Here is a 23,485-nt window from a genome sequence, read left to right as displayed (position 1 = left end):
GTACAAATGGAGAAATAAGTGTGCTCTTATGATATTTTTCTCTCTTTCTCCTTTATGTTTAGTTATCACTATAGAGACTTCCTCAGCAAAAATATATTTTTCTCTCTTAGATATTGCGACCACAGTGATCTCTCACTTATGCATTGGGGGGGGGGGGGGGGACAGAAAAGAAATAAAAAACATACAAGTGAGAGAGTGGCATATTATAAGTAAACAAAATTATTTACCTATATCTTTGATCTAGAGGCACATTTCGAAGTGCATTGCTGTTCTGTAATTGCATGTTTTTGTTTTTTTTCAGTGGAAAGCCCTATTCAGCCAGTCACATCGCTTCTTTGTTTATGATAATTCCCATTACTTTATTATCATATGATCTGTTGTACTTTCTGTCACAAAGCTTTGTTATGCAATGTATTCTGACAGATAAACATGCTTAATTCTGTATAGATACTATTTATTTTAATTAACTTGAAGGAAAAATTAAAATGTCATCTATAGTAGCAAGAGACAAAGATCGCAAGACAGTTCAAAAGGCAAAATTTTTACTGCGCTAATATAAGTACATGCTTTTTGTTATAAACAGTTTTAGGCCCTTATTCAACTGCATTAGTGTTCAAATCCAGCTCGGTGAAGTCATTTAATTTTTTTTCCACTCCTCATCCAAAAATGAATTGAATCTTTGGATTTTTCGTTGCTGACGCAATAAGTTACAATATATTTTGCCAACACTTAACATATAGATATGTAATAAATCAATTACTGTAACAAAAACGTGGAAAAAATCAAGTCCAATAATAATGTTCTAAAAATGTATCTGCATATAATTCCTTATTATCTTTACTTCTGATATTTAAATAGATATTCAAATATATTTTATGTTATAGCTGTTTAAAGTAATTAACAAGCATGATATTTTTTCACTCAATAATTTTTCTGTTTATTTTTAGTTGATTTGCTATTGAGAAATGCATAGATAGATTAGAAATTTTTTACTAAAATTTAAAATATTTTTCTATCACATTTTCAGAAATTTGAAATTGTGATCGGCCTTTAGCTGTTTCAATATTTCAGTTTATACTATTGGTGTGCAAATTTGGTGGTTTAAAAAATGAAATTGTTTATATAGCATTGAAAATAGCTCAATTACGCATTTGAAATTTCTCGTGGAAAAGAGGTGGAAATACCTATGGTACCTTGTTTACACTGCTGTTTGCCGATCAGATACAGAAAAGAAGAAGAGATCATACAGTTACAAGAATTATGTAAAAACTAAAGCAAGAGGATTGATTGTATGAAAGAAATTATGAAAAAAATCATACAAGCATGGAATAGCGGTGCACTTCTGAAATGTGCGACCAGGAGTGCAGAAAATTGTCTTATAACTGAGAAAAACTTACAAGTGAGAGGATGTATAAGTGAGGGATCACTGTACAGTATACTCATTTTTTCCTATTGAAGAATGATAGTTTTATTATTGGATTGGATCTTCTTTTAAAACTATTTATCTCAGTTGATATAATTATTTTTCAATTACAGGTAATCAAGTTTGAAAACCTCACATACTTCACATTTTTACCCTCTTCAACTGTACAAGATGTCCAGGGATATGTGCCTTACAGTAGCTGTTGCCGTTTTGCCCTTGGCGCTGCCATTTATTTGTGCTTAGCTTTTACTCAGGTGATTTAAAATAAAATTCTATTATTCTTCACATGCATGAAAGAGCAATCTGAAAAAAAATCATTAATGATTGTATTTCTATGTATTGTATTTGAAACACAGAAATATTCAAATACTGTAAATTATAAATAACTTTTACCATGAGGGAAACAATTACTGTGTAAAATATCTCAGATATGAATGGATGTTAGGTTTTTTGGGATATGTCTTTAAATTCATGTTTTGATGTCATTGTATTGATTATTTCTATTGTGATGTGTGTTGTTGCATGTGTTTTTTTATTCAATAAATGTTGCTCAACTGAAAGAACAAGCAAGACTGGTAAATGTTGCTGACAAAAGTATATATACAAAGAAAGAAAAAAAAGAAGCAAGATTTGCAATAAATTTCTTGATTTTGTAATTGGAACAAAAATAATGAATCAAATGAACTGACTGCTACACAATGAAATACTGTAAACTCTCACTAATCTGACGCATATCAGACCAATATGGCAGATTACTGGAAGTTAGTTAAAAAAGCCCATTTAAGTAATTGAAACTTCTGCCCTTAAATATGCCAGTAACATGTTTTCCTCCTCTAGGCTCAAAGAAAATACATTGGATTACTGTAAAAGCTGAACTAGCACATGTCCAAATTATTGAGTCTACCATAGTTGTTTTTCTCTTCATTATTTCTGATAATCTGTTGATGTTAAATGGTTTTTCCCACATTGAAGGCAGATTCTTTTCCATATAAATTGAAGCAAGAGCATTTCATGGCCTTTCTTTTTATACATGAAATATGAGCCAATTTTTCTATGTATTTCAATTTTATCTTTGCAATCTAAAATCAAGAAATTTTGTTTGAAGTCTTATCTGTAGAGATTCAAAATTATCACAAAGTAAGTTGCATGCCAAGGAACATAATTGAAAATTGAGTGTCCATAATATTTTAACTGTTAGTGCAACATTTTTTATTTAATGCATTTATGAACTTGGTGAAAAAAATCAAAATTTAATTGTGATACAAATACCAACACACAAAAGCCACATCAGGTTTTTCTTGTTAAAAATTTTTTACTTTTTTTGCATAGGTGATATTCAGAAAAATTGTTTATGAAAGATTTGTAGAAGATAAACTGCAACAGTATGTTGATCTTTGCTCAGTCAGTAATGTAAGTGTTAATCAATTTTCTTATGATTTCCTCATATCCATGTTTGAGTAAAAAAGAAATGAATCCAAAATTTGAAATTAAGAGAATGAGAATAATGATAAAACAAAATATTAATGATCAATAAAGATAAATATAACTTTTTTTTGTAAAGAATGAACTATCAAAAATTAAATATTTTAGCATGAGATATAAATTTACGAGAGGTATTTCTTCATTTATAACACGTATTGATTATAAAATCTTAATATAAATACATTTTTTATGTATATACATTAGTTTTATACATTTTACTTATTTCAGGGGAGACCAGACCCCTAAGTCCCCCCCCCCCCGCTACGCCCTTGGTTTTAAAACTCTAAAATTTTGAAAACTTTATATGTGAATGAATAATGGCATTATATATATTATAAAATATAAGCAATTACCCATTTATGAAAAACATTTTGTAATTTAGATATATGTTAAAGGTAAGTATCTTAGATCTGATAAGTTCTTCTCCCTTGATTCATAATTATGTATTAGTTTTTTGTAGTACACTATGTAAATAAGGCCCTATATGCATATAAGAGGGAAGAAGGGGCAAGCTGTTTTTACTTGCCCTGAGTTTTTCTTGTTTTACAATGCTCTCATAACTTAATCCCTGCTTTAAGTGTTTTTTAAAAAACTGCTGTGAAAAAATGTTTCAAGCAGGAAAATACTTTAAACAGGAAATCTTGATGAGTATTAGAAACAGTTATGAGAGATAGACCACGAGAGAAAATGTTCTAAGTTGGAATGTTATGAGCAGGATCTAATTTGGATGTATAAGTATAATTTTTTAATGTTTGGTTGATAGTCAATAACCATGCAGTGTTTATAGATTTTTTGAAGTGTGATTAGTTGAGAAGATTCTATGTGAGTAGTTATACATTAACAAAAGTGTATTGGTATATTATTTTTCCAGATAAGTGTTTTCATTTTGGTCACTAAGAGGTTTGGGTATTACATTCATGGTCGTTCTGCACATGGTAAAGCTGATGTGAATATGAAAGAAATGCACGAGTTATTAAGAAGGGAAGAAGTATGTTTGCTCTTTTTTTTGGGAGAAATTCAGGCGCTCAATTTTTTTTCATTTTGTATTGAATTTTTCCTCCTGAAAAATAAAAAATTGGAAGTAAAAAAAGATTTTTTTTACCTGAAGATGATATTTCATCTGCAGTTACCATTAACCCTTTCAACTGCAATGACGAGATATCTAACCTCAATAAAAAAAGCCTCTTATTTTAGCATTGGTAAGTCCAGATATTTGATAAAGTAGATTTCTCAATGGAAAACTTTTCCCTATACCCTTTAGTTTGCACCTGCTGAAAATCGGAAGAAAGTCTGCTTCATTCAAAAAGATGTGGCATTTTAAAGGGGGGGGGGAGGATCTGGAAAGGGGAGTTAGTGATTTCTAATTGCCTCTTAAAGGGTTAAGAGAAACTTGTAATTTACAGCTTGTAAATAACTAATAAATTGAAAATATAAACAATTTTGATAATGTTACAGAAGGTTTGGGTTGTTTAGCTGTGAAATAATCAATGAAACCTTTTTATATCCTCAATTTATTTATTTTTTATACATCTTGCTATTTGTCTATAGTAAAAAGTTTATTGCCCTCCAAGCAGATGCGCAATGCTAGTTTTAATTTTCAGGAGGATCTTTGTGGTCATCGAGGTCTTTTGCCAAACACAGAGCACCAGACATTCTTAATGGGTCTGCCTCCTGGAGTGTATGAACAATTCAAACGACTTCTGGGTCCTCTCACAACTGTAAGCACTTATGCACTATTTTTAAAGCTTTATTAATTTTTTTCTTTCAGAAATTATTTGAAAGGCAACTGTATAAATTTGAGCTATTTTAAAAATTATTGCGGCGAATTACGAATGAAGATTGATATTGATGAATAATGTGTTTTTGTGATAATTTCAAGAGTAAGAATCATTGGAACATATTGTTTCCATCTGTCTGTAGAAAAACTGTTTTTCTTTTGCAGTTGAACTTGATAAGTCATGAACTAGGATCACTATTTCTAAATGAGGACACACGCTCATATCCTTTTGTCAACAACTTGCTTACTTCTGTTTGCAACAGATGGCGCTATTATGGGGAAAACATGATTAGTTTTCCCAACCAGAACAGAACGGCTATTTCTATTTTTTTCAACCTTTGACCATTGAATCTACCACATCCTAATTGAATTTTTGATATTTCATTTCTTATGCCTGGAAATTAGGAATCCGTTTCATCTTTTTGACCTAATCATTCTTGAGTTGAAGCAAATGTTGAGGTATTACTGTCCATAAACTAAACTTTCACATTGTTTTCTGAGCTACTATATTTCACTCTAGCCAAAAGCAGTATGTTACTGTATGGTTGAATGAACAATGACATTCTTGACACATGCTATAGTTTTCTTCTTCTGAGAGCAGTTTTTGTGTTGTCTTCATACTATTATAGAGTTTCTATGTTGTGGCAAGATTAACATCTGCCATGCTTGGAGTTTTGTTTCATGAATTTCAACAATGATTGGTTAGTGTGTGTGAAAAAAACAAACACAAAATTTGTAAACTTTATGACAATGCTAAAAATGAGAGACATACAAAATGGGGACATCCGGTAACCCACAATGAATGAATAATTAAAATGTTTAACTCCAGAGTACCATATTTTCCTGTGCATAATCTGCATACAAAATTTGAAGAAGGGGAAAAAGCAACATATTATCCACAGGATTTAAAAATAATAATAATAAAAACTTACCTTGTGTTTCTCAATAACCAATCCCTTGATAGGCTAATTGATGAAATTTATTTCTGAAACAGTGACATTATTTACACACAAAACAAAATTTACAGTTCAATCAAAAACCTACAAATTTGGAGTCATCAGAATACTCACCACTTTTTTAACAGATACTCTGCGGTTTATATGGAGAAAAATACGGTAATGCAATTTTTTCATAAATTATAGTTCTATAAGTCCAATTTCCAAAATTGTTAATTACTATCAACCGCCAGAAACATTTTGAGGTCATAGAAGTTTGGTCACATTTATCATTTGCTTTCTATTAACTTAATTATTATTATTTATTTTTTTGCAGTATACTCAAGGTGCAGATAGAATGCAAGGAGGTAATTATTTTTCAGGTTTTGAATTCTTATATATTCAATGTAGTATTTGAATTTTTTTTTCAATTTTTTTCTTAGCTATGTATTTTTCTTCTAGTTGGTGGAAGCTTGGCAAAAGTTGATATAGAAAAAGTTGTCAGTACTTACCATACATTGAATAAATTTTTAGCTGGATTTATCGAACATGTGAGTAAACAAAGAATAAATAGATGAAAATGAATAAGTAAAATAATAATAAAGTGCATTTTTAAAACATTTCAATAATGTTATTAATTTTTTTCTATGAACCTAAGTATGAAAATAGTTCAGAAACAATATTTTGTTGTTAATTTGATAAAATGCTGTCCTAATTTCTTTTTTATAATTTGAATTTTATAATTTGAATTTAATAATTTAATTTAATAAAATGTAATTAATTTTATAATTATAATTTATAATTATAATTTGAATGTGAAAACAATACACTGTATGAATGTGTTTTTACAATACTCTGTTGCATTAGCAAATTGGTAATATATTACCGAATACAAAAATTAATATATGCAAAAAATTTTAATGTGATCAATAGATGCAACAAAGATCATTTAAAGATAGTTCAATTTAACTGAAACCTATTGATTATAATCAACAATTTCACTTGATGATAATTATTGTGAAGTATATTTAGTTATTCATAATGGTAGTTATTACTATCCAGAGCTATCAAAACTAATGAAAATTACTGGTGTGATTGTGTTACTACTGTGTGTTATTGATTATCAACACGCGCACTTCAATGTGTGTTTGTAATGGATTGAAAAATTTGTTTCAGGCATTCAAGGATGTTGACTACATTGTGAAAGACAAGGTGCTGCTGGAAAATATATTTGACATAGAGATGTATAAGGCAGTGGATCGAGGCTATTTCTACAATGGTATAACCTGTTTCTTGTTTTCTTTTTTTGATTATTGATGCTTCCATGTATTGTTTTCTAATATCATAATTGATCTTGTGTTTTTTACCAAGTGTTTACACATTTTGAATTTTAAGTTGTAGCTAAAGTAAGTATATGATAGCTTTTTTTTCCAGATACAGGCCACTCATTTGACTCTGTTTTGCTCTTTGGCAATGAGAGCATACTCATCATATTTGATGTTCTGCTTTTCAGTATTATTGACTTCACTTCATCTGATTATGTATTGGCAGCAGTGCTTACATATCTAGTAGGAAAAGTGAGTTGATTAATAAATCATCTTTTAATTATTTACACTCATCTTGACTTTTAATTTTTACGTTATATTGCATATATTTAAGAACAGTAGTACCATGAACTATGAGTCAGGGTCATAGCCAGAAATTTAAATAGTGCTCAATGTGATAAAACAATAGAGTTACGCCTGTTATTCCATATATGCCAGTCGTTTTCTAACATTTTTGGAGGACTCAGAGCCCCCATCCCTGGCCTCCCATCTCACTACTTATCATAAATATTTCCACTCTCAAGTAATATAAAAAGATTCACTACCAAGGGCGAGCAAATTTTTACTGATAATTATAACTTCAAGTTATAAACTCAATTGGCACATATGAAAGCTTGGAATCATGCTGTTGTGGCTGGCAAAAAACATCGGACTTCAATTTGAATTAGATTTTTTGAGATTACACACCTTTTAATGAAAATGCCAATAATTAATACGAGTGTATCTGACAAGATAGGGAAGCAATGAAATGGTTTTATATCGGTAGAAGAGTCTGAAGTGTGTTTTATACTTCAGGGTGGTCAATTTTGGTTAAAGTTTTATAAAATAGAATTGTTTGTAAATCAATTCTAGGAGAGCTCAACCACATGCTAAGAAATACTGTGCGTGCACAAGTACCTACTGCACCCCTGGCTGAGATGCTACTGCTCTTTGGAAAACTGCAGCTCAACTGTTAGATGGACACACATGTCCCTACAAAGCAGCATCCGATCGCATGATAACCTGTTTCAATATAGTGCTGAGCTTCTTTCACATGACTGTAACATACTTAGTTTGAGCCAATATTGTGAAGATATATCAATCAAGGCTCTTCACAACCTTAAAAAAAAACTCAGTTAACAGCATTGTCTGACAGAATTCAGCACTGTATTAGTTTTGTAAGCAAAATTATTATAATGCATAAAATGTGCAGTACTAATGATTAATTTTCATGAGAGAATTAATGATTAAAAAATAATTTAAAACCAATGCAATAGGAAATCTTCATTTTATGGGGAAAAAATTATACTTAACATATTGAATTTTCATGTTGCAGGTAATTTTTGGGAACAAATCAATCTGATAAGTGGGGGTACCACTGCATTTGCTTACAAGAATTATGTTTTTTTAGTGCTCTATTTTATGCAAATTTAAGCATTTGCCATCTTCACTTCAAAATATGAAAGCCAGATGGCAGCATTAGCAAGAACACAAAACAAGCATATATAACTCTGACAACATAAATACCTTAGGGCAATCATAGCTGCTAGAACCTGGGGGGCACTAAGGCTGCTTGAGCCAGCGCCCCCCCCCCTTAATTAATGAACACACCATTCCTTCTACTGCATAAGGTTCGAGTTCTGTGTACGTGAGAAAACTTGTAACTTTCAGCCCCTCAACGTTTTTTTCATTTCAATGCCCGTAGGGGTCCATGCATCAAGGATTCATCTTCCCATGATGAATATATTTTAGATTTTTATATTGAGTAATATGCTAGAATTTCATAGAATTGAAAAATAAATTATCAACTGTTTGAATTTCTTCTTATCTAGGCCATACAGAGTGTGAGGCTGAGTGCTGGTCGAAGGAATTTGGTGAGAAAAGCATTGGTTGATGAAAGATTTCTTACTTGAACTCATTAATGCACATCTTTTTCTTGTATAATATCTTTTAAACACAAGAGCTCACCGAATCTCATGTTTTATTGTTCTCGTGGTGATTGTTATTGTTGTAAAAAAAAAAATTAAAAAAATCACAGCATATTTTTTAGCAAAAAGGAAAAATAGATTTACATTTGTTTGGGTGATAAATTAAATCGAATATAAATAAATATATATATTTGTGATTGTGTGTTTAACCTATATCGGTACATATGTGTAAGTGTGAATTTTGGCAATTGGTGCCATTTTTGCAAAATTCAAAAAGGATTTAAATAGACTGATTTATATTTTGAATGGCGTAGAATTAGATCTTTGCCGCATTTTAATACTTTTCATTAGTTTTTTTTTGCTTATTTTTTTATGTGCTGTGGTTGTCCATTTATGCAGTTCTTTATCAAACGTTGTGATTGATAGGAGTGGTAAATAGGTGAATTATTGTGTTTTCTAATGTTACCACAGCAAGAATATTTTCAGTTATCAGAATTATGTTCTGAGAAATTCCAGTTCATTCCATTCATTACAAGTATTTGCTCAATAAACAGTAAAGTATAATTCGTTTATGATAATCTCATGTCACAAAGTAATCAAAGTCAGTGACTGACGTTTTGTTCTGTTATATGCACCCATTGCACATAATTTAAATTAAAACAATATTATTTGTTTGGATAATTGTATTCTTTCACATATTATAATGATGTCAATGACATTATTCATCTAACACATTATATAAGTTCTATTGAACCTTTAAGAATTGTGCATTATATTATGTATACAAACCTAATTTTTCACTTGATCACTTCTCTTTAAAAACTAACATGTTTTTAAATATTACATTAGCAAAAACATATTTTTATATGGTGGGGCTATTTATACAATACTACCCAGTCTTACGTTTCAAAAAAAGTTCTCGCTGCAGAGAGCAGGCAGATCTTCAACACGATACTTACATAGCACAAAAATTCAAGCATATACCATTTACCCTTCAAAATATAGAAGGCAGATTATAGCACTATTGGTACCCAAAACATGCATAACTCTTACATCATAAATATGTTAGGGTAACGCATACTCTCAGAATATACATTCCGTTTCCTGTTAGTTTTCTCGTAAACTGTTTTTCGGCTGTATTTCTCCTAACTTTCCTCCATTTTCAAATTTGAATATCTCAGTGAATATTGGACTTAAAAACGTAGAGTTTTTTTTACTGGCACCAAGAGAGACAGTGCAACAACTTTCTAATTATATTTTTGATCACAGGGTGTCGTATAAAATTTTATTTTTATTTGAATAACTATACAACCTCTTGCAACATGAAATGATGTATCTAAGGTCTTCACATTGTTTGGATAACTTTTCAAGATGGAAGTATGTCTCTAGGATCAATGGTTTGCTAGCAAAATGTTATATGCCCTGTTACCTGTGCACACTGTATATAAAAGTGCTTGTGTCTGATCTAGTTACAACACATTATTTTACCATTGCAATAATGATTGGTTTGATTGTCAGGGGATAGATTTCAGCTGAAGAGTCTTATACATTTTTGATTTGAAGCATTTTTTAAATTTAATTAAACTTTGATAAAGTGCTATCGGGAAGTTGTGTTACTTTGAGTTTTTTAGAACTTCAGTTTATATAAAATATATATAATACACTTAAATTGTTAACTATTTTGTGATGGCAGATTATAATTACTTCAAGATATTTAAAATTCAAATTAATATTTTATAAAAATTTCAATGTATGTTTAAAGTTTACAAAATGTTTGAGCATGAAATGGTGTCTATGTCTTGTGTTTTTCTGGAATGCTCCTGAAAAAAACAACTCTTTGTCTTATATTCATGCTTACTATGGATAAGTCATACTGTTTTTTATTCACCATACAAACATATAGAAATATATTTTATAAGCAGCTATTATTTATAGATTCACACATGCCATTAATGATATAAATGTCATAATGGTGAGTGAGAAAATTCCTGAACGCATTTGAAAAATGAATAAAAATTAACCAATTGACATTAAAAGGTGCGCATACGCGCGGTTCACTCTATAATACTTACCATGGCCTAGAGTTTTTTTGTGATAAATTTTAAAATAGAGTTCAAAATTTCACGCATGGATAGCACTGTATTGAGAAAAACTCGGCATACTCATAAAAAGGCAAATAAATAGTTGGGAAGGAGCAATGAGAAACAAAAAAAAAAAATTGTTTTATGAAGAGAAGGGCGGAAGAACAAAAAATTTTGGGCAACTCTGTTTCTGGTCTAGTCTGAGCTGCAAAGTGTGCTCATATTGAAATGTGGTAGTTTAATGCAATACACAAATCGAAAGAAACATTTATTATGTACTGTTTGTGGTGCATTTATGTGTTATGTCAAGTTCAGTTGAATACAGTGCCATCTGTGAGTGAAATTTGGAACCGCAATTTTAGTGCAAATTGTATGTGTCAATTAGTTCTATTTTTAAAATTTAAATGGCAATTTTCAAAATTTGTATTAAATTTTAATCAAAACCACATTTTTATGTCAATTGATTTTTTTAATTTTAAAATTTTCCAGAATTTTTCACCCTCCCTTTACATTACAGCTGAAAAGTTGTGCATTATTTGAATTCAGTTAACTGAAGCACAATATACTTACTTATGTATCTGAGGCACGTAAAACTAAGTTTAAAAAAATAAAATCTATCATATTAACTGTGGATGTTGAATATGAATGTGTTTTTATGCATGTAATTTTTTTTTAATCGATATACATACTAAGATATTACTTTTTTTTTTTTTTGCTCTGAAGTGATTATGCTTTCCTTCCCATATACAATTTTGATTGCTAATAAATGTTCAAAATATAGATGTTGTTTATTTTGTTTTGGACAATGTGCTGCTGTTTTTATTTGTCAAAACGTAAATTGCATTTAATAGGGTGTTTTCAGTGCCATACTTTTGGGGGGGGGATGTTTGTTTGCGAATTGCCAAGATACATTTTGTGTGGTTTGGAAACATGGGTGAAAACTCTTCCTTGGATGCATGCTGTAATCTTTCTTCTTTCAACCTTAATTTCATTGAGAATATGAGAAGGCATAAATACTTATACGATCAAGTAACGTGTTCATTAGTTCATTAATTAGACTCACTACTCGCTGGAAATATCGAATCCTTTCTCCCGGAAAATAAACGTGAATTACTCTTTCTACTTGAGCGCTTCAAATGAAACTAATTACACTTAGAAACCCTTGTCTCTCGAAATCACTAAATGGAAGATTCGTTTTAGTGTTACTAAATGTTCCTCTTGGTAACAGTTTATATGAGTCGTAAATTTCATCAAGTGAGTCAACGGTACTCACTGAAAAAGTTTATTGCAATGGAACAGTAGCTGTTTGGATGAGACACCATCTTGTTAGCTCTTTCGGTGTAGCAATGAATGAGTCGATGGTTGATCGCTCTGACATCGAGATGCACAGCGTTAGTGATCGAATACAGGATGTCCTAAAATTTGTAAATAGTAAAATTTTTTTATAAGAATTGAAAGAATTGGCATATTTTTGAATGTGGTTTGCGGAAAAAGTTATTCTCACTAAAAAAATATTTCAAAATTTTGTTGATACCGGGCGCTGCATGGAAGTTTGGCAGGAGTGAGTGGATCAGAACCTTTCTTCAATCTCTTCCCTGTTTGAAAGCTTCAAATGGTGATTCATAGATGAGGTGAAACAACTTCATCGATAGTGTTTTTAAATCCACCAATGTAACATCGCAATATAAACCTTATGTAAATGCCAGTAACAGGAAAACTCAAGATGAACTGTTAATCGTTTACCCTTATTTTATACGACTCCGATTTGCATATTTCCAGTAATTTGCTTTCGTCCAGCAACTTCTATTCACAACAAATTTAACTAAATGTGTTTCTTCAGCAAAAATAAAATCCCTTTATATAATGACAAAATATTAAATTTAAAATAGGTATCAAAGTGCGCCGATCTACAATATACCCAAACAATGAACCTCTGTATAAATGGTAGTAAACTAGGCCAAAAATATTTGCAAACCTCTTCGTATAGTCATTTGCTTAGAAGACAACGGAAATTATTCAAACATAACACTCAATCAGATAACCATCAGCCAACCACCAGTGTGCCGTCACGTTTTGGCAAACGTGGATCCACATGACCGCACAACGACATTATAGTAAATCAATTATACCACATATCGTCTTAGCATTGCTCTTTTTTATACTACTTTTGTTTTTAATGTTTTGAAATCAGAAGATTGTGTCCTCAAGCATTTGGAGATGTATTTGAAACAATATATGCGATTGTATAAACGACCTTTGACATTAACTTACGCCTTTCAAACGCATCGTATAGTCTCTCCTTGATTGGCATGATATGACACGAGACGAGACTCCCCCCCGCCAGTATTATATAAATATGCTAATGCTGCGAAATACAATGCACAATCTTGTTTTGCCCAGGGTGAAGACCTATCATGAAGATATGACGGTGCATGTCAATTGTGGCAAGAGTCAACAGAACGAATTTCTGGAGATAACTACACCAGTTAGTTCCACATAAGTGGACACACGAATCGAAACACTTCCGAGTAGAAACATACGTAATCTCTAAATACGGGCTATCTAAAAAGTGTTATTTATTTGTTGACATAGATAAATTCCTAATCCTAGTGCTGTTTTAAATGGACATTCCCAATGAGACAAGTGCATAAGAGGCTTTATGCGATGGCGTCTGATCTTTTGATTTTTGAGATTGAATATGTAAATATTGAGAGACCTAAATTTAAGTAATTCGCGGTCAAGAACATTAAATTGGAACGAGAGAAGGGCAGCAAAATTTGAATGAAGCTCGTTGGAGGCGAAGCCATAAAATCCGCCCCTGCTCCTCTGGATGAATGATTTAGGATTCATGTAGAAAAATTTGATTTGGGAATTAATTCTTTTTTGGGTACCCGGCCTGTGCTACAAACACTATTATGGGTGCTCTGGCTCCGATGCTACTGCTCACGGGGCTAAGATCATGTTATTCTTTCACAAGTGAGATGCAATATGAAAACAAAACCTACACAGAACTCCATGCTTCTTGCTCACAATTCTACTAATTAATTCAGGAAAAATAGGCAAAAGTATTAACTTTTTTTTCTTATTTTGGCCCTCTCTTTTCAGCTTCTGTAAAAAATGTCTTGTTGCTGTAAAGATCACAATCAAATTGCTAGTAATAAAATAAAATGAAATATTAAAGGGAAAAAAAAATATGTTTAAAAAAAAGAAGAAAATTCAGAATATCAATATTGAACCTTTAATGAGTTGGGAAAGGGTAACCCCGGGCCTGGGCTGTTGACCCTCCCGTGAAGACATCGCATAGCATCATTAGCAACACACTGATTTCTAAAAGTTCAGCATGAGTATGGTTTGTGTAGATCACAGTTCCTCAAACTTTTTTGTTCATCGCCTCCCCACCACTAGAATTTTTTTACCTCTCATCGTTCCCCCCTTTTCTGAGCGATATCCTATATTGTATCCTTAACTGTTACATATCCTCCCGCAAAGAGCAGTATTACTCGCTTTAGGAGACGTGTATATAGATATACTGAATTTTTTTTTGGAGATTTCCCGTCAGAATTGGTGGTGACGTGGTCATAGGTGGTACGCGGGAGCGACATAAGGGGTAGAGGGACACGTGCTGTTCCCCTAAGATCAGGGCCGGTTCTGAACATTTTTAAGTATATGATATTTTAATAATATAATATTTTGGGGATAAAAAATCTCACACACACACACACACACACACACAGACCTCTCCCCTTCAGTTGGCGCCCTAAAACAGTTGCCCGCTTCAGTTGGCGTCCTAAAAAAGTCACCCCCTTCAGTTGGCTCCCTAAAATATCGGTCCCCTTTAGTTGACGCCTTCTACGGCAGCGTAGTTCTAAAACCTCCTAGATATTACTAGGAGGTACTTCTAGGAAGCTTTGGTAGTTCGCAGGATTCCAGATCCGGCACTGCCAAAGACGATCAGAAATTGTAAACATTTTTGAATAATTTTGTACCAAAAAAAGAAATTAAAATATCAAAAGAAAACACCAATGCATGCCATTATAATCAATCTCTGTTAATTAAATATGCTTTTCGAAAGTGAGTTATTCTAAATTTCTCTGGAAGAGATTCTTGTGCTTCCCCTTTCTCAAATCCCGTGTGCTCCCTCCAAAAAGTCGTCCTGCTTATACGCCTCTGGATGTAGTTTTTTCAGCTGCGATCTAAAATCAACAAGATCGGCTTTGCGACCCACGGAACTGTTTGTTCTTTGAAATTAGTTAAACCAGTGACGCAATAACTGCATTTATAACAGGACTGTAAAGGGATTCATACGACTCATCTAGGAAGACACTGAATGAGATTTGGATCCATATTGTTCAAGAATTCGTGCCTGTAAATGGTTTTATACGACCTATTTACAGGAAGCCCCCTATGAATAAGTTTGTGTCGGTGACTCATAGCTCAAGAGACCCTGGCTGTCAGAGGATTTCTACTACCCATCTTGGAAGCCAACTATAAATCAGGTTTGTGTCGGGAACCCCATATCTCAGGGCTGTTAGCCGGTTTGAGCGACCCATAGGTTAAGAACCCTGGTCTAGAGTGATGGTTTGTATATTATGTTTAGCTTTTTGGACGTATTTTAAATAAATGCGTGTACATATTTTAAATAAATGCGTGTACATATTTTAAATAAATGCGTGTACATATTTTAAATAAATGCGTGTACATATTTTAAATAAATGCGTGTACATATTTTAAATAAATGCGTGTACATATTTTAAATAAATGCGTATTCAAATCGGTACGTATTTTAAATTATTTAATTAATCATTTTTTTCAAATGTAAACTCATTTTTCATTCAAAAAGTAAACTCGAGTCTCTTAAGATTTCCTCTAGCACAGTCTATTAAGGAGTCACCAACGAATAAGGCAAATACACGAAAATAAAAAGTCCCAATGCATTTCAAGTTCTAATGCAAAAGTCAATGCGCTCGGTTGCTCAACGGAAGAAGTACGTCTGTTCACTTCAAACGTCGTGGTCAGAATGAAGCTGTGAGCCTGCGTGGGATACTAATGCAGCGTCCTGATTGGACACTTGCGGAATAGTGCTATCCGATTGGTCTATTCGAATTTTCTTATAATTCCCGCTCGAAATGAATTTAAGGCCATGGTGTTGCGATCGGGGGTGTAGATTCATTATCGTTAAATAGTGTATTTTTGAAGGCCCCGAATATACATATGTGCCTTCGTAGAAATCTAAATCAACTGGGGACTTGACTTTGTGAAACACTCCCGCCTCTTGAAATTTGAATCCATGGCTCTCCTGCCAATAGTGAGCGGCGATGGTCGATTTTTCACATTCCTGATTCTTAACACAGCGAGCGTGTTCTTTTAATCTTGCACACATCATAGCACAGTCTATAAATAAATGGATTATTAAGCATATACAAAAGTATTACATATCCACTGCCTTTCAGAGTACGTAGATTATTTATTCAGTGCCCTCTATTTATATTTGTCTATAATGTTTGCGTCGACACACTGAACAAACAAAACACTACTAGCTATTACTCGCGGCTTCACTCGCGTGGATTCGGTAACCTGAAAATTGCTCAAATCCCCCATATAACATTTGAACCCTTAAGACCCCTACGGAGGTTGAATATTGAGAAATCCCGTCTTAGTTTCTTCATATTATAAAATATAATACTGTACTGACCAAATTTCATATTTATAGCTTCAGTGGTTTGGGATTAGCGATTATCGCCATCCCCCATATAACCTTTGAAGTCCCTTAGGGGTCGAATTTTGAAACACCCCTTCTTATAGTGAGGCTTTACTTCATAGAATGAAACTATTGCCGGAATTTCATATCTATAGCTTCAGAGGTTCTCCATGTAACGTGAAACTTTTTAACCCCCTTATGACCCCTTTAGGGGTTGAATTTTGAAAAATCCCTTCTTAGTGAGTTTATGAAGTAAACCCAATATGGCCAAATTTTACATTTATAGAGTCAGCTTTTTTTTCTCGGCGATGATGAATCAGTCAGTACGTTATTTTATATACAGGGTGCATAGGTAACAAGGCGCATGGCATTTTACTGGCGAACCATTGATCGTAGAGGTATACTTCTAATTAGAGAAAGTATACAGATAATGTATAGTTCTCAGATATGTCAATTATGTTGCTGATGCAAAAAAAAAAATAATTCCATGCTTATAAGTGCAATATTCACTGAGATATTCGAATTCGAAGAATGGAGCAAAGTTGGTAAAAACAGCGTTTTATACGAATGGGGAGGTAAACCTTTTTTACCCGCATTTAATGCTTTTTTCCCATTTTTTTCAGAATTTAGAATTCAAGCATCGCAGCGAATATTGCACTTAGAAACATAATTTTTTTTTGTTCGCATCAGGAAAGTCAAGGCAACAACTTTCTAATTGGGTTTTTGGGCACAGGGTGTTCGTAAAAAAGTGACATTTTTATTTTAATAACTATACAACCCCTTGCAACATCAACGACATATCGAGTACTACACGTGATTTGAATACTTTTCATAATTGGAAGTATTCCTCTAGGATTCTAGGATCAACGGCTCGCCAGTAAATACCATGCGTCCTGTTACATATGCACTCTGTATACAGATTATGATACATAATGGAAAAAAACCCATTTTTTATTTGTTTCTACATGTACACTGATGTTTTAAAATTGTATTACCTCCATCCCACGCAGAGCCGCCCTTAAGGATGCGCGACAAGTGCGGTCGCACCGGTCCCCACGTGGTTTCGGGAGCTCTCCACTTACGGTAATGGAATTAAAAAAAATACTTATGCGGTATATCAAATATATTTCCCATTCTGGGATTTTTTTCCCATCATTGATTCTGAATTTACATCAGTTATGTGATTTTCTCTCTCAGTAACTCTAAACTTCCATCGATTCTGCGATATTTTTTTTAATTCCGAATTTTTATCTCGATTATGTGATTTTCTCTCTCATTAATTCCGAATTTCCATCAATTCTGGGATTTTCTCTCTCTCTCATTTTTTTCTGAATTTTCATCAATTCTGGGATTTTTTCTCCCATTTATTCTGAATTTCCATCCAATTCTGTGATTTTTCCCTATTAATTCTTGTCCAATTCAATCCAATTTTCTTGTCCACTCTTTCCTCCAATTCGCTACACTGCGCTATAACCCGCTTGGCCTCCCCCCCCCCCCTCTACGAATGCACTTGCGTCTTTGTCACTATTTTTGGTCAGTCCCATGCTCACACACTCTCCAAGTCACTCTTTTAGTCATTCACCTGCTTGCATACTATTACGGTCACTCACATGCTTGCATACTGTTTTGGTCACTCCCATATTTTCACATGCTTGCACACTGTTTTGGTCACTCCCATACTTTCACATGCTTGCACACTGTTTTGGTCACTCCCATACTTTCACATGCTTGCACACTGTTTTGGTCACTCCCATACTTTCACATGCTTGCACACTGTTTTGGTCACTCCCATACTTTTACATGCTCTATGTCACTCTTTTGGTCGCGCAATGACATGGTTCCTTGCTTTATAGTTCACTCTTTTGATCATTTACACTTTTGCATATGCTCTAGTTCATTCTTTTGATTGTTATGTGATACACATTTGCACATGATTTAGTTCATTCTTTTGGTCATTCACATGTTTTCACGCACTCTAGATCACTTTTTAGATGCGTTCACGCTTTTTAGATCACTTTTCCGATTCTTTCACTCTCTAGGTAACTCACTGACCTGGTACCTCACTCTGTTGATCACTCTTTTGCTCATTCACATGCTTGCTCACGCTCCTAGTCACTCTTTTGCTCATTCACATGCTTGCTCACGCTCCTAGTCACTCTTCTGCCCACTCACGTGCTTGCAATTTCTTTAGGCCATTTATTCACTGACCTAGTCCCTTACTGTTTCCGCAGCGGGGCCGTCTTAAGAGCATCAATTGATTTTTTTGAGGCCCTGGCTAGTAATGTTTATCCGTGCAAATTTACACGCTTACTCACTAAAATTTTAACCGTATCGCATTTTTATGAGCCCCCCGACCCCAATCGCTCCTGAGGCCCTTTAGCCGTGCCCGGGTAGGCCCATGTGCTAAGGTGACACTGCTCGGCAGAGGCGGATTTACACTGCTGGCCACCCAAATTACAACGCCAAGAAAGACAAGAGATATCGCAACAATATTTATTTTGTAGATAACATGTTGACCAAGCATCAAATGATTAAATTTATAGACTTCTGTGAAGTGTGGTTCCTGCCAAAATCAGTAGCCAGAGTAGCCGCCATTGTTGGAGATCACCGCTGCCACACGCCTCGGCATTGATTCAAAGAGACTTTGGATGTGTTCTTGGGGTACAGCAGCCCAAGCAGCTTCCACGCGTTGCCAAAGTTGATCTGGTGTGGCAGCTGGGGATGTAATCTGGGTCAATCGTTGAGCAACCATGGACCACATGTTTTCTATCGGCGAAAGATCCGGAGAGCGAGCTGGCCAGGGAAGCAATTCAATCTGGCGATTGACGAAGAACCTTTGGACAATGCGTGCCACGTGTGGTCGCGCATTATCCTGTTGAAATATGGCTGTGGGCAAGCCCTGAAGGTAAGGAAGGACAACTGACTCCAACACCTCGGAGATGTAGCGCTGGCTTTTTAAAGTACCGGCAATGCGTACTAGAGGAGTGCGAGAGTGATATCCAATACCGCCCCATACCATAATACCCGGTGCAGGACCAGTGTGGCGGTGCATAACGCAGCTATTCAGCATCCTCTCTCCACGGTGTCTCCAGACTCGAATCCGACCATCGTGGTGTTGCAGACAGAAGCGTGACTCGTCAGTAAAGACAATTTCATTCCATTGTGCCGTCCACATCCTTCTTTCACGCACCATTGGCGGCGGAGACGTCTGTGGTTCTGCGTCAAGGGTAGACGAAGCAATGGACGTCTTGCGGACAGACCACTCTGCTGTAAACGGCGTCGAATGGTACGCGCAGACACTGGATGATGCGGTACAAACTGAATGTGCTGTGCTATGGTTCGTGATGTGGCTGAGCGATCCGTCACTGCCATACGCACAATACGCCTGTCATCACGTGAAGTGGTGCACTGAGGTGGATGCGATCGAACACGTCGGTCCGTCGTACCCTTCTGCATCCAACGATCACATATCCGCATTACAGTTGTTTGGTTTCGTCCAACACGACTACCGATTTCCCTGAAAGATAATCCACAATCTCGGTAGGCCACTATCCTTCCTCTGTCGAACTCGGATACTTGATCAAAAGATGATCGCTGTTTTCTACGAGGCATGATTGATCGTTTTTGTGAAAAAACCACAAGAAAAACACAATTGCCGTACTTCAAATCGTCGAAATCTCCAAGCCTTAAATAGCGCTTTGAAGTGGCGCCACAGCCGCGCGTGATGTGCGTCTGTGCTGAAATTCTAATCATTTGCATACCTCACCTCCGCTAATGCATGTTGTAAATTTCATATTATTTGCATGCTTCCTTCAGGGTGTTGCATTTACGGTGGCCAGCAGTGTATTTAGGGTTGTACAATTTTGCCTTCTCCCTTTCTACTAATTTCCTCGGCCATGCATTCCTCAAATTTGCCGCTCTTCTGAACTTGCCGTCCTGGGCTGTAGCCCGCTAAGCCCCTCTGCCTCCATTCCCTTCCCCACAAAATACAAAAAAGTCGGGGCGAAATACAAAACATTAGCCTCGAAATTATTTGCGCACCGGGCCCCGCGACGGATAAACGGATAACGGTGGCCCTGATCCCACAACCGAAACAAATGATCCACAATGGAAAAAAAATATTTCTCACGATGAAAACGTAGTAATTTTATTCCAGTTCGCTGGCGATTTGGCGCCAAGTTGGCGGAAGAATCTTCCCGTCTGTGGAAGAAAGATCATGTGGCGTCGGCCGTGAAGCCTTCTTTAGTTGCTTTGCTCACAGTCACAGCGTCAGTGAATAGGTGCCTTTTGATCAAATCTTCACGCGTTTTCTACATCTCTACACTATTTTGAACATTTAGATACGGGAATGGACTTCTAAGTGTAAAAAGCGAAATTTCTTAATGCTATTTTAATGTCAGAGAAAATTATTTGATATTGTTTCTTCCATATTGAGGATTTTTTTAATATTGTCTGCACACATTTTTCTCCGAGAACACCAAGAGCATGCGGCGGAATAAAGAGGGTGAGTGGAGAATATATCTTAATATTTCGTGCTTACTCATATTACTACCTTTAACATTTTTTTCTAGTTTTGTTATGTTACTTACAGTATCTATTTCTTGGAGTTTTATTACAATTTTCATTCGTGTAAATCTTATATGATAATATTCTTTTACAAAACTTTAACACGGTATCAATTTTTTATCAACCATATGAGAAAAGTTTGAAAACTTTTAAGTTTTTTTCTCATGAAATTCAATGAAATAGAATTTTTTTTCATGGAAATTAATATTTTTTGGGTTTAACTTCAGTGGGAAAAGTAAAGCACCATAATATGATGTTAACTTTTAATATTTTCTCATAAAACTCAATGAATTAATAAATTGAATTTTTTTAATGAATTTTTGAATATTTTTTGGTTTAATTTCAATGAGAAAAATATTGCGCTAGGTTGTTTTATAGATTCAAAAGTGAATTAAATTGAATTTATTTTTTTTCTTAAATAGTTAATTTCATTTTAACTGCTTGCTGTTTAGCATGGATAACATATTTGAGAATTTTCTTCTGATTTAAAAGACCATTCTGCTGTAGAACATTATTAATATAATAACAACGTTATATATTCAGTGAGAAAGATGTTCAATTTTTCAAGTTTCATAGATAATTTAATATAAATGAAATAAAAATTTAATTTTCTTTACATAATTTTTTTTCTTCCATTCAATAGCTCTTTTTTACTTGCTTCATTTTCAACGTGGGGGGAAAAAAACCTGTTTGAGAATTTTCTTCTTATTTAAAACAAATTTATGGAAATTTATTTATTTATTTATTAACTGTTGCTTTTTTTTTGGGGGGGGGGGTGTCCTCAGTCTTGTATCTAGAGCAAACTGGTTGCTGTAGATACAAGACTCGAACTGGTTTGTTGCGCAGAATACATATCTAAATAATGATTTGAAAAAAATTATATAATTGATAACAATGCTTTTTTGTAATCGAAGAGGTTTCAAATGTCATATGTTATATGCATTGATTTGATTTATTATTATAGTTCTTTTTAAGGGGCTAATGTTTCTTAGGTTTCCACGTCAAATCGATTCCATGGTTTGCGTTGTCAACGCGGAAATTCGTGTCATGATATTCCAGATAGATGTGTTTTTTGTTCATTTGCCTTTGGAAATTGGATATTTTTCTTTAATATATTCAGGTCGCAAATCGGATTAAGTCAATAAATCGGTCAAGAGTATAATCATCATCATCATCAGCGCCACGTGAGGCTTTGAATCTCATTTTCGGGATATGTTACGTATTAAAGAAAGATATAAAAAAGGAAGTTTTTCGCTAAGTGAATTTATGTATTTAACCAGCGCAATATCACTTTCCTCGCGTTTTATTACGGGTAAGATGAAATCGATCAAGGAAAAGAACGTTATTTGCTTCAAGAACATATCGACTGGGTGACAGAAACCTAACTACGACTTTTGCCGCCACAATTTTAAAATTCGATAATTTTATAACGGTATTCTTTGTTCACACCCCTGAAACTGCCGCCTCCTAAATTTTCCTCCTGGGGCAGTTGCCCCCGTGCCCCCCCCCCCTAGTTCCGGCCCTGCTAGGTGATAAGACATTTTTCTTCCGATTGTAAAATTATTAAATAAGAAATTTGAAGCATTTCCCACTAATACCCCCCTATCAACGGACATCCCCCTCAGACGCGGTCACCCCTCTTTTCCGGCAAATAACAATTTCCCCGTGTCTAATAAAAGTATGCATTTCAAACCCACGATTAATGGTCACCTCTCTCCCTTTTTGTCCCACCGGTGTCTGCAAACACATACACGAGAGGTTTTACTGTATTTCTCTACTGAAACTTTTCTTTAATTTATTTTTTAAATACTTACAAAATACAACACTAGGTTCCTATTGACAGTCTCAGGGAAACTCAAGGAAAGTGTAAAGTACATTATTTGATAAAAGTCAGGGAAAAAAATTGTAAAGGGGGGGGGGCAATCAACCTCGGACGAGAACATGTCAAATATGGTATCACGCACGCCCTTTTAACGAGGAAAAGGTAGAGAGAGAGTTTTGTCAGGGAAAGTCATGGATATTTTTTAGTGTTGGTCAGGGTCGCATCGTGAGGACCCCGCCATCGCCACAGTGGTGGTGGTCGCCTGAAGTTGGTTTTTTTGTGGTTTCCAACTTTGAGGCGCAAATGCGGGCCGATCTCCCATTAAAATTTGTGGCCGCAGAGAGCAACAGGCCTACAACAGTACAATTATTCAATAATCACACTTCAGCGATGGTTAGAAAAAATTGATGGCAGCACTACACATAACAAGCATTACCAGGAGACAAACTTCCCGTTAGGTTCACAACAC

The 23,485-nt window shown here is 34.4% G+C and overlaps 2 protein-coding genes across 3 annotated transcripts in view; both read left to right on the top strand.

Annotated features, from left to right (window-relative positions):
• The window catches only part of LOC149090014 (meckelin), a 29,679-nt gene extending 17,969 nt beyond the window's left edge, over nucleotides 1-11,710 (top strand). Inside the window, exons 21-29 of one of the 2 annotated variants that reach the window (XM_089231935.1) lie at nucleotides 1,537-1,677; nucleotides 2,753-2,833; nucleotides 3,777-3,893; nucleotides 4,507-4,623; nucleotides 5,955-5,985; nucleotides 6,080-6,168; nucleotides 6,794-6,896; nucleotides 7,052-7,194; nucleotides 8,754-11,710. In XM_089231935.1, coding sequence (XP_089088061.1) covers nucleotides 1,537-1,677; nucleotides 2,753-2,833; nucleotides 3,777-3,893; nucleotides 4,507-4,623; nucleotides 5,955-5,985; nucleotides 6,080-6,168; nucleotides 6,794-6,896; nucleotides 7,052-7,194; nucleotides 8,754-8,834 — 903 coding nt within the window. In that variant the 3' untranslated portion in view covers nucleotides 8,835-11,710. Of the gene's footprint in view, nucleotides 1-1,536; nucleotides 1,678-2,752; nucleotides 2,834-3,776; nucleotides 3,894-4,506; nucleotides 4,624-5,954; nucleotides 5,986-6,060; nucleotides 6,169-6,793; nucleotides 6,897-7,051; nucleotides 7,195-8,753 lie in introns of those variants that run through there. The other variant, XR_016192572.1, reaches the window with a different exon arrangement.
• A 9,156-nt stretch (nucleotides 11,711-20,866) lies between these two features.
• LOC149090013 (b(0,+)-type amino acid transporter 1-like) overlaps nucleotides 20,867-23,485 on the top strand; it is a 44,552-nt gene continuing 41,933 nt past the window's right edge. The window contains exon 1 of the mRNA XM_089231928.1: nucleotides 20,867-21,132. Coding sequence (XP_089088054.1) covers nucleotides 21,114-21,132 — 19 coding nt within the window. The 5' untranslated portion in view covers nucleotides 20,867-21,113. The remainder of the gene's footprint in view (nucleotides 21,133-23,485) is intronic.

This window comes from Pholcus phalangioides, unplaced genomic scaffold (assembly GCF_987345545.1).
Source record: "Pholcus phalangioides strain wild (caught in Gottingen) unplaced genomic scaffold, Ppha-v1.0 ptg000001l_1, whole genome shotgun sequence".
Lineage (NCBI taxonomy): Eukaryota > Metazoa > Arthropoda > Arachnida > Araneae > Pholcidae > Pholcus > Pholcus phalangioides.
Note: the sequence above shows the minus strand (reverse complement) of the source record. Positions and strands in the feature narration are given on the sequence as shown.